Consider the following 12,219-nt stretch of genomic DNA (forward strand, 5'->3'; position numbering starts at 1 on the left):
CTGGGAGGCAGCGTACCATCCGTGAATCTCTTTTGCTGCCACAGAAACTCCTATCTGTCCCTCTAAATAATGAGTCCCCAATAACTATGGCTCTCCTGCTCTCACCCCTTCACTTCAGAGCCACAGGGTTGGAATCAATGCTGGAGATCCAGTCCCCACAACTTACCACTGGTAGGTCATCCCACTCAACAATATCCAAAGTGGTATACTCGTTGCCAAAGGGAACAACCACAGGGGATCCCCACACTGGCTGCTTCCTCCCAGCCCCTCTCACTGTCACCCAATTATCATCATTCTTTGGAGTAACTACATCCTGAAGCTTCTATCTATGACCACCTCTGCCTCCCAAAGGATCTGAAGTTCATCCAGCTCCAGTACAACCCTCACAGGAGAAACAGGCTGCTCACTGTCTGAGCTTTTACTGCAGTAATTACGGTAACTGCGCGTTTCGACCGCTTGTTACGGGACTGGAATGGGGTGGGGATGATGTGACCTGAGCTGTTCGTTGATTGGCTATGATCTCTCACTGGCGGATTTACGTCATGTTCGTCTCACTCTCTGATTGGTTGTCGCTAGCTGGTCCGAGGCGACGGTTACCCGGGTAACTGGGAGCGCGAGAGAGGGAGAGACAGCGGCGTCCGAGCGAAGAGACCGGGGACAGAGACAGACCCGGAACCCGGGGGAGACATGGATTTCCTGCGATCTCTGGGGCACCCGGAGGAGCTGCTGAATCTTATCAAATACAAACTGGGAACGGGGAGCCGCTCCCGCTGTCCGCAGGTGAGGGGGGGGGGGGCGGGACGTGAGGGGGGGGCGGGCGGGACGTGAGGGGGGGGCGGGGGGGGGCGGGGGCGGGACGTGAGGGGGGGGCGGGGGGGGGCGGGGGCGGGACGTGAGGGGGGGGCGGGGGGGGGCGGGGGCGGGACGTGAGGGGGGGGCGGGGGCGGGACGTGAGGGGGGGGCGGGCGGGGGGGGCGGGACGTGAGGGGGGGGCGGCGAGGTGTGAGGGGGGGGCGGGGGGGCGAGGTGTGAGGCGGGGGGGGAGGTGTGAGGAGGGGGGGGCGGGGGGGGAGGTGTGAGGGGGGGGCGGGGAGGTGTGAGGGGGGGGCGGGGGGGGCGGCGAGGTGTGAGGGGGGGGGCGGGGGGGGCGGCGAGGTGTGAGGGGGGGGGCGGGGGGGGCGGCGAGGTGTGAGGAGGGGGGGGGGGCGGCGAGGTGTGAGGAGGGGGGGGGGGCGGCGAGGTGTGAGGAGGGGGGGGCGGCGAGGTGTGAGGAGGGGGGGGCGGCGAGGTGTGAGGAGGGGGGGGCGGCGAGGTGTGAGGAGGGGGGGGCGGCGAGGTGTGAGGAGGGGGGGCGGGGGGGCGGCGAGGTGTGAGGAGGGGGGGCGGGGGGGCGGCGAGGTGTGAGGAGGGGGGGCGGGGGGGCGGCGAGGTGTGAGGAGGGGGGGCGGGGGGGCGGCGAGGTGTGAGGAGGGGGGGCGGGGGGGCGGCGAGGTGTGAGGAGGGGGGGCGGGGGGGCGGCGAGGTGTGAGGAGGGGGGGCGGGGGGGCGGCGAGGTGTGAGGAGGGGGGGCGGGGGGGCGGCGAGGTGTGAGGAGGGGGGGCGGGGGGGCGGCGAGGTGTGAGGAGGGGGGGCGGGGGGGCGGCGAGGTGTGAGGAGGGGGGGCGGGGGGGCGGCGAGGTGTGAGGAGGGGGGGCGGGGGGGCGGCGAGGTGTGAGGAGGGGGGGCGGGGGGGCGGCGAGGTGTGAGGAGGGGGGGCGGGGGGGCGGCGAGGTGTGAGGAGGGGGGCGGGGGGGGCGGCGAGGTGTGAGGAGGGGGGGCGGGATGTGAGGGGTAGGGGTGGGGGAGGAGGGGGTGTGGGGAATGTGGGGTGGGGGAGGAGGGGGTGTGGGGAATGTGGGGCGGAGGCGGGTGGGGGAGGAGGGGGTGTGGGGAATGTGGGGCGGAGGCGGGTGGGGGAGGAGGGGGTGTGGGGAATGTGGGGCGGGGGCGGGGGGAGGAGGGGGTGTGGGGCGGGGGTGGGGGGGAGGAAGGGGTGTGGGGCGGGGGTGGGGGGGAGGAAGGGGTGTGGGGCGGGGGGGAGGAGGGGGTGTGGGGAATGTGGGCCGGGTGGGGGAGGAGGGGGTGTGGGGAATGTGGGGCGGGGACGGGTGGGGGAGGAGGGGGTGTGGGGAATGTGGGGCGGGGGAGGAGGGGGTGTGGGGAATGTGGGCCGGGTGGGGGAGGAGGGGGTGTGGGGAATGTGGGGCGGGGGCGGGTGGGGGAGGAGGGGGTGTGGGGAATGTGGGGCGGGTGGGGGAGGAGGGGGTGTGGGGAATGTGGGGCGGGGGCGGGTGGGGGAGGAGTGGGTGTGGGGAATGTGGGGCGGGATGGGGGGCGGTGCCGGTGTGGGGAATGTGCGGCGGGGGCGGGATGGGGGGCGGTGCCGGTGTGGGGAATGTGCGGCGGGGGCGGGATGGGGGGCGATGCCGGTGTGGGGAATCTGGGGCGGGGGCGGGATGGGGGGCGGTGCCGGTGTGGGGAATGTGGGGCGGGATGTGGGGCGGGGGCGGGATGGGGGGCGGTGCCGGTGTGGGGAATGTGGGGCGGGGGCGGGATGGGGGGCGGTGCCGGTGTGGGGAATGTGGGGCGGGGGCGGGATGGGGGGCGGTGCCGGTGTGGGGAATGTGGGGCGGGGGCGGGATGGGGGCGGTGCCGGTGTGGGGAATGTGGGGCGGGGGCGGGATGGGGGGCGGTGCCGGTGTGGGGAATGTGGGGCGGGGGCGGGGTGGGGGGCAGTGCCGGTGTGGGGAATGTGCGGCGGGGGCGGGATGGGGGGCAGTGCCGTATCCCAGATTCCGCTCTGTGTAAAGGCTGAATACGGCAAACCCTGCAGCTGTGTGTGGCTGCCCGCTCTGTGTGTGTGCTAATGTTTTGTGATTCAGGTACACAGACCCCCATGTCCCTCTGTACTGTAGCGTTCTGCAGCTTCGCTCCATTTAAATAAGATGATGAATGGGATGGATAGGATAGAGGTGGAGAGACTCTTCCCGCTCAAAAAAGACAGTAGGACTAGGGGGCACAGCCTCAAGATAAAGGGGAGGCGGTTTAGAACGGAGTTGAGGAGGAACTTCTTCACTCAAAGGGTGGTGAATCTCTGGAATTCTCTGCCCGTTGAAGTGGTGGAGGCTGCCTCGCTAAATATTTTTAAGAAGCGGGTTGATGGGTTCTTGATAAGAGAGGGGATTAAGGGTTATGGGGAGAGGGCGGGAAAGTGGAACTGAGCCACAACAGATCAGCCATGATCTTATTGAATGGCGGGGCAGGCTCGAAGGGCTAGATGGCCTACTCCTGCTCCTATTTCTTATGTTCTTAAATAATAATCTGCTTTTCTATTCTTCCTGCCTAATTGGGCAGCCTCACATTTTCCCATTTCGTATCCCATTTGTCAAATGTTTTGGCCATTTACGTAACTAATTTATGTCCCTTTGCAGACGTTTTAGAACATAGAACACGACAACACAAACAGGCCCTTTGGCCCACAAGTTGCGCCGATCACATCTATACCTACCATCTCTAACTCCCAATGCCATTTGATCCCATATACTCATCCAGAAGTCTTTTAAAAGACCCCAGCGAGTTCGCCTCTACCATCACCGACGGCAGCCGATTCCACTCACTCACCACGCTCTGAGTGAAAAACTTTCCCCTAACATCTCCTCTGTACTTGCTTCCCAGCACCTTAAACTTGTGTCCTCTCGTAGCGACCATTTCAGCCCTGGGAAATAGCCTCCGAGAATCCACCCTATCTATTCCTCTTAACATTTTATAAACCTCTATCAGGTCACCTCTCAACCTTTGTCTCTCCAGGGAGAAGAGTCCCAGCTCGCTCAATCTATCTTCATAAGGCATGCCTCCCAATCCAGGCAACATCCTTGTAAATATGATAATGAAAGGGATGAATAGGGTAGAGGTAGAGAGATTCTTCCCGCTCAGAAAGGACAGCAGGACTAGAGGGCACAGCCTCAAGATAAGTGGGGGGGGGGCAGTTTAGAATGGAGTTGAGGAGGAACTTCTTCACTCAAAGGGTGGTGAATCTCTGGAATTCTCTGCCCGTTGAAGTGGTGGAGGCTACCTCGCTAAATATATTTAAGATACGGGTAGATGGGTTATGGGGAGAAAACGGGAAAGTGGAACTGAGCCACTTCGGATCAGCCATGATCTTATTGAATGGCAGGGCAGGCTCGAAGGACTAGATGGCCTACTCCTGCTCCTACTTCTTATGTTCTTATGTAATGGGGCATAGAATATACGAGCACAGAGGTTATGTTGAACTTGTGACATGCTAGTTGGACCTCAGCTGGAATATTGTGCACGTTTCTGGATGCCACACTATAGAAAGGATATGAACGTGTTGGAGAGAGTGAGGAACAGTTTTACAAGAATGGTTCCAGGGATGGGAAACTTCAGTTATAGAGTCATAGAGGTTTACAGCATGGAAACAGGCCCTTCAGCTCAACTTGTCTATGCTGCCTTTTTTTAAAACCCTAAACTAATCCCAATTGCCCACATTTCTATCTCTATACCCATTGTACCCATGGAACTATCTAAATGCTTTTTAAAAGACAAAATTGTACCCGCCTCTACTACCACCTCTGGCAGCTTGTTCCAGACATTCACAGCCCTCTGTATGGAAAAAAATTTCCCCCCTCGACACTTTTGTATCTCTCCCCCCTCGACACTTTTGTATCTCTCCCCCCTCGACACTTTTGTATCTCTCCCCCCTCGACACTTTTGTATCTCTCCCCCCTCGACACTTTTGTATCTCTCCCCCCTCGACACAATCCTATGTCCTCTAGGTTTAGACTCCTCTACCTTTGGGAAAAGATGCTGACTATCTCGCTGATCTATGCACCTCATTATTTTATAGACCTCTATAAGATCACTCCTCAGCCTCCTATGCTCCAGAGGAAAAAGTCCCAGTCTATCCTTATAACTCAATCCATCAAGTCCTGGTAGCATCCTTGTAAATCTTTTCTGCGCTCTTTCAAGTTTAATAATATCTTTTTTATAATAGGCTGACCAGAATTGTACACAGTATTCTAAATGTGGCCTTACAATGTCTTGTACAACTTTAACGAAACATCCCAACTCCTGTATTCGATGTTCTGACCGATGAAACCAAGCATGCTGAATGCCTTCTTCACCACTCTGTCCACCTGTAACTCCACTTTCAAGCAGCTATGAACATGTACCCTGAGATCTCTCTGTTCTGTAACTCTCCCCAACGCCCTGCCATTAACTGAGTAAGTCCTGCCCTGGTTCAATCTACCAAAATGCATCACCTCACATTTGTCTAAATTAAACTCTACCTGCCATTTGTCAGCCCACTGGCCCAATTGATCAACATCCCGTTGCAGTTGGAGATAACTTCCTTCACTGTCCACTATGCCGCCAATCTTGATGTCACCTGCAAATTTATTAACCATGCTCCCGATATTCTCATCCAAATCGTTAATATAAATGATAAATAACAGTGGACCCAGCACTGACCCCTGAGGCACAATGCTGGTCACAGGCCTCCAGCTTGAAAAACTATCCTTAGCCAGATCCCCCCCTCTGTAACTCGGGGAGATAGTAATTTAGAGACTGGTAAACCTATTCTCAAAGCAAAAACAGAATTGATGAATGTGTTTAAAATCATGAATGGTTTTACTAAACTAAACAAGGAGAAATTGGCAGAGGGATTGGTCACCAGAGGATACAGATTTATTATAAATGGTAAAACAACTAGAGGTAACATGAGGGAGTTTTTTCACAGCAGATTGTTTGATTTGGAATGGACCGACTGACAGAGTGGTGAAAGCAAATTAAACAGGACTATGGGCAAAGAGCAGGGAAATGGGACAAATTAGATAGCTTTACCAAAGAGCCATCATGAGGCTGAATGATTTTAAAAGGTATCTGTAGTCTTGGTCCAACTTCAATTTTCAATACTTGTGGATGTTTGACACAAACGAACTGCACTCTGATTCTATGATCACAAACAATATTAACAATGAAAAAGAGACTTGCTGTTAGCAATTAACATTTAAAAACTTTGAATTATAGTTTTAGAAACAAAGGAAGGTTAATGACACAGAAGGACACAGTTGTTTCTTGGTGGCTGAAGAAGAGTTATCCAGGTTAATAGTATGAATATACAAATTAGGAACAGAAGCAAATCATTCGGCCCATCAAGCCTGCTCCAGCAAATCCCATATTTCAGCTCTTGGTCTGTATCCCTGTAGCTGCTGGTGTCTCAAGTTGTTCCTGTTTTGTTTACTGCTATAATCCAGAATTATTAAATTTGCAATGAATGTTGAAGATCCAGTTGAATTCTGTAGAAGTGTTAACTGCAGAGTTAACTACACATTCACATCATGTTTACATCATGTGGGCAGAGTGACAAAAGTCAGCTCCCTACAACTAGCTAGCCTTCTGAGGTTCTCTGGCTCTGCTCTCTGACCCTAGGCTCTCTGACTTTGATCCCTGGGCTCTCCGGCACTGCTCTCTGGGCATTGTGGCCCTATTCTATGATTGGCTCTGGGCTCACTGGCCTTGCTCCCTGGGCTCACTAGCTGGGGTCTCTGATTGAATCATAGAATCATACAGTGCAGAAGAGGCCCTTCAGCAAATCAAATCTGCACTGACACATTAGAAACTCAACAAAGAACAATACAGCACAGGAAACTGGTGCTTCAGCCCTCCAAGCCTGCGCTGCTCATTGGTCCAACTAGACCATTCTTCTGTATCCCTCCATTCCCAGCCTGCTCATGTGACTATCCAGATAAGTCTTAAACGATCCCAGCGTGTTCGCCTCCACCACCCTCTGTGTAAAATACATCCCTCTGATATCTGAGTTAAACCTCACCCCTCTCACCTTGAATCTGTGACCCCTTGTGTTTGTCACCTCCGACCTGAGAAAGAGCTTCCCACTGTTCACCCTATCCATACCCCTCATAATTTTATACACCTCTATTAGGTCTCCCTTCAACCTCCGTCTTTCCAGGGAGCACAACCCCAGTTTACCCAATCTCTCCTCATAGCTAAGATCCACCATGCCAGGCAACATCCCGGTAAACTTTCTCTGCACTCTCTCCAAGGCCTCCACGTCCTTCTGGTAGTGCAGTGACCAGAACTGGAAGCAGTACTCTAAATGTAGCCTAACCAACATTCTATACAGCTGTAACATCAGACGCCAATTTTTATACTCTATACCTTGTCCTATAAAGGCAAGCATGCCATATGCCTCCTTCACCACCTTCTCCACCTGTGCTGCCACCTTTAGGGATCTGTGGACTTGCACACCCAGGTCCGTCTGTGTGTCTATACTCTTGATGGTTCTGCCATTTATTGTACAGTTCCCCCCTACATTAGTCCTACCAAAATGCATCACTTTGCATTTATCTGGATTAAATTCCATCTGCCATTTCTCTGCCCAATTTTCCAGCCTATCTATATCCTGCTGCATTCTCCAACAATGTTCATTGCTATCTGCAAGTCCAGCCATCTTCATGTCATAAGAACATAAGAAATAGGAGCAGGAGTAGGCCATCTAGCCCCTCGAGCCTGCCCCGCCACTCAATAAGATCATGGCTGATCCGTCGTGGTTCAGTTCCACATTCCCGCCTGTGAGAAACGGTCAGATACTCACTTTATGATTCCCCCCCTTGAATCAAATACACGGATGAGTTCAGCTAACTGTCGGTTTATTCGATCTTGCAAGAAAGGGTGCCGTCCCGTGGGTACACACACCTTGCTTTACACAATCTTAGTTTATATACATTTTTCCTAGATAACAATAGGACAGCCCTCCTTTCTTTATTGGGTACCACTCCTTAATCTCTTTACTGAGTGATCTCCTCCCTTGTTGACATCCCATTAACTCTAATCCAATCACCCCTTTTAAGGCTTAAATCGTTTTACCTCTCATCAATTCAGCTAACTGTTTTTCATTGTCCCGTAAATTGCTTACCCATTTATTTTATATGGTGTAAATCTCTTTTAGGCTATGCTGAAGACCCCGAGCGCCTGCCAGTCTCATGTTTTTTTCTTCTTTTTCTGCGTGTTTCATCATCTGCTGGTCTTAGCGTTTAACCCCTCAGGTTACACTAACGGTTCTGTCATGGTTTCCGCCCCAGATGGCTTGACTCAAAAATTACACTACCGCTACCATCCCTCACAATCCCCCCTGTTTTTCTTACGCTTTGTAATTTTTGACATTCTTCTGGTGTTCCAGGCGTTCCAGCAGGTCGAGGGCCTGTTCATCCAGAGTTTTATCGCCTAAGAGGCTTATCCTCTCTTCCGTCTCTAAATTCATATTTATCACTTTTCCATTCAGGACATCCCCCCTAGTCAGGGCTGTTTCGATTAGCCGCTGAGCCAACCCCCGAACACAAGGGATGATACAACACCCTAGGGCGGCCAATACCCCTGCCGTTACCATGAAAGAGACAAGGACGGACATTACTACTCCTTTCCATTTGCCGAACCAAGCTTCCAACCACCTAGTGAGATCTAGGTCTGTACCCGAGTTCTCAGCTAGTTCATTAGCTAGGGTCATTAGCCCTTCGAGGGCTCGGGTAATTGACCCATCGGGAGCTGTGTTATTTGGGATAAAGGTGCAGCATTCAGTTCCTATCATGACGCATACCCCCCCTTTCTCTGCTAGAATCATGTCCAGGGCTAGCCTGTTTTCCCAGGCCATTCTGCTGGTTGCGTCCAATTGTTCCGCTATCCCGCTTATCGCATTTCGGGTATAATTAACAAACCTCTGTTGATTATAATAGATATAGTTGATCCAATCTACATTCTTGTTGACAGTCACCCACCAGAACAGGGATTCAAATCCTGCTGCTATCTGGCTCCTGGCTTTGTACTCATCAGGGACCCCCCTAGGGACCCCTATGGCGTCCAGATATATTCGTTCATCAAAAGAACCCGGGAGGCTCCTTTTCCCTCGTTCTTTTCCACGGGGTCCCTGATGTTCAAATGCCAGGGTAAAGGGTACGGCCAATTGGATAAGTGCACAAGTGCCCTTCCATTTCTGAGGTAAAACGGGTCTCAAAGTCCTCCCTCCACAGTACCACCATAGATCAGCTCTAGGTACCTGGATTTGGGAGTAGTTTCCTCCCTCGGTGGTGTCGCTGACTTCCTTAACTGTTCCACACCTATCGAAGCTTCCCACTTCCCTGTCCAATCCATCCCCAGTCCGGGTGATACAGGTGTGATGTATCCCCGTTACTCCGGAAAAAGGGGGGGGGTTGAGACGCCCTGTTCAGTTTGATTGGGGGAAATGTCAGGCTCAAGGAGCGACAAGTGGGGTCTCCCCAAGCCTCTCTGTTTTGATACAGTTTCACCATACACTCCATTTCAGCTGGTTCTTTATCCCATCCCAGCGGGAATGGGACCACCTGGGGAGTTGGCCGGCTACTGGTGCACGCATAACAGTTACCTTTTCCGACACTTTGTACCGTATATTTGACCCATTCTATCCAGGTGTTCGCTTCCCTGAATCCCGTTTCTATTTCAATGGTCTCTCTTAAATCCTTTACCTCCACTACCCTGACTTCTCCCGAGACTCCCCGGCTAGGGGCGGAGGAGTTCCTGGTTTCGGCATTTTTGACTGTAACCCGCACACAACACAGGGCCGCCCCCACCCTCCCTGTGTGTTCCTTGATCTTGACCCCAAAAACTTGTCCGTCGAGGCCCTCTGTCCCACCGTCGTCTGACTTTTTTATGGTGAGGTAGAGGGGGTTACATTGGTTTAGCTTACAGTCTCTGGGAAAGATCTTCCGTGGAACCAGTGATACTTTCTCGCGAATCCTTAACTTAACGTCTTCATTTAACCCCCCTACTTGACAAGATTCTACTTTCCCCTGTTCATTTTTAGTACACTTTGGGTTCTTATCGAAGACAAGTAATTCTATTTCCCTCCCCTGGTATCTCTTCTGCCCCGTAAGGTTGTCTTTGCAGGGTACCATTCGACAGAGGTCGATCTCAATTACCTGTGCCTGGGGTGATTGGATTATAGTAAGGGAGTACACTTGGGCCGCCTGCCCAGCACCTATGCCCCCATAGAGTAAACATATTATTAGTAACATCCCGCTATTGCCGTATATTGCCCAAATTGACATATCAAAAATCAAGTCCAATCAGTTCTTCGCGGTGTGGTGGCCAGGAGTAGGCACTTCTTCTGCTGGTTCTGGCACCGGTCCTTTCACTCGAGTGTAATGCGTCCAGCCTTTCTCAGCCGTGCGGATAGCCGTTTCCGTGGTCAGAAGTACTAAGTAAGGACCATCCCAGATCGGTTCTAAAGTCCGGAGTTTCCAGTTCTTGATTAGGACCCAATGCCCTGGCTTGATGGTGTGTATCGCAAACTCGAGAGGTGGTGTCTGTGCCAGGAGTCCCTGTTGGCGTAAATGAGATAGAGCAGACCCCAGGACCTCAACATATTTATGCACAAATACATCGCGGGACTCGAATGTGGGGAGTTCCCCTTTTGGCCCATTAAAGGGGAGACCGAACATTATTTCGTATGGGGACACCCCCAAGTCCCGCCGTGGCTGCGTTCGTATTTGCAGCAAGGCAAGGGGAAGGCACTTGGTCCAGGGCAACCCGGTCTCTGTCCTGAGTTTTGTCAGCTGTTTTTTAATAGTCTGATTCATTCTTTCCACCTTGCCCGAGGACGGGGGATGCCAAGGGGTGTGGAAATCCCAGCTTACCCCCACTGCCCGCACTATGTTCTGTAGGACAGTGGACGTAAACTGGCTCCCCTGGTCTGAATCGATGGCCCGGGGGAGTCCGTATCGTGGGATAATTTGTTCGAGAAGGACCTTGCTAACCTGTGTCGCCGAGGCTATGGCGGTTGGGTACGCCTCAACCCACCCTGTCAAGTGGTCCACTATTACCAAAAGATATTTCAGGCGCCCTATGGGGGGGAGTTCGGTATAATCCACTTGGATATACTCGAAGGGCCTATAGGCTGGGCTTCTCCCTCCTTGCTTCGTATTCTGTCTCAGTCCTTTTTTATTTATCTTCCGACAAATTACACAATCTTTCGTGACTTGCTTAGCCACAGTGTATAAACCGGGATGTGCGTACTGACGCAGAAATGCATCGCACATCGCCTGTGTCCCCCAGTGTCCTCCCCGATGGAGATGACTAATTATGTCTCTGGTCATCGGTCGGTTTAATAGTTGTCGACCATCAGGTAATGTCCATTTCCCTCTTTCATCTTTCTGACCCCCAAGTGATTTTAGCTCGGCTTCTTCCTTTTCGCTAAATGCTGGTGTTTCTATTACTTCAGACACTTGGGGCACCCAGACCAAGCAGTCCACTATCTCCTCCTCCGTCCCTGCCAATTTTGCTTGTTCGTCCGCCAACTGGTTCCCCTTTGTCTCTATCCCATTGTCTCTCTGGTGTCCTTTTACATGGACCACAGCAATTTCCCGTGGCCCCAGCAGGTCTTTTAATATTTTAGTAACCAATTCCTCATGTATCAATTCTTTTCCCCTACTATTTATCATTCCCCTTTCCTTCCAAATTTTTCCAAAAGTGTGTACCACCCCGAACGCATACTTGGAGTCGGTGTAGATGGTCCCTATCAATCCCTCTAAGCCCTTGAGAGCCCGGTGTAGAGCATATAATTCACATGTCTGGGCAGACCAGACATTAGGCAGTCGCCCCCTTTCTACCAAATTCCAGCCAGCTTCACTAATGATCGCGTATCCATTATGCCTTTTTCCGTTTACCACCCGGGAGGATCCATCTATATACCATCGCTTTCCAGTGTGAAGAGGGGAGTCCCTCAGATCCTCCCTTACCTTACTCTGGAGATCTATTATGTCCGAACAGCAATGTTCGAGTCCCTCGCCTTCTTCCCCCTTCCAGAGGAATTCAGCTGGGTTCTGACAGGAATTGACCTCTATCTTAAGATCGTCCCGATCTAGCAAAATGGCCTCATACTTCAAGATTCTTGAGTCCGTCAGCCATCTCCCAGCCCTCTGATTTAAAATAGTCCTAACCTGGTGGGGGGTAATGACCGTCAAGGGTGCCCCAAATGTCAGCTTCCTACTTTCTTCCACCAATTTGGCCGTGGCAGCCACCGCCTGGACACATTCTGGCCAGCCTCGGGAAACTGGGTCCAGTATCTTTGATAAGAATGCCACTGGCTTCCTTTTTCCCCCCCAATCTTGGGTT

The 12,219-nt window shown here is 53.0% G+C and overlaps 1 protein-coding gene across 1 annotated transcript in view; it reads left to right on the top strand.

Annotated features, from left to right (window-relative positions):
* Positions 1-623: 623 nt before the first annotated feature.
* The window catches only part of fdft1 (farnesyl-diphosphate farnesyltransferase 1), a 45,311-nt gene continuing 33,715 nt past the window's right edge, over positions 624-12,219 (top strand). The window contains exon 1 of the mRNA XM_080200903.1: positions 624-780. Within this exon, the coding sequence (XP_080057029.1) occupies positions 688-780 (93 nt within the window). The 5' untranslated portion in view covers positions 624-687. The remainder of the gene's footprint in view (positions 781-12,219) is intronic.

The sequence above is a fragment of the Carcharhinus amblyrhynchos genome, chromosome 12 (genome assembly GCF_965287045.1).
Source record: "Carcharhinus amblyrhynchos chromosome 12, sCarAmb.v2.hapA, whole genome shotgun sequence".
Lineage (NCBI taxonomy): Eukaryota > Metazoa > Chordata > Chondrichthyes > Carcharhiniformes > Carcharhinidae > Carcharhinus > Carcharhinus amblyrhynchos.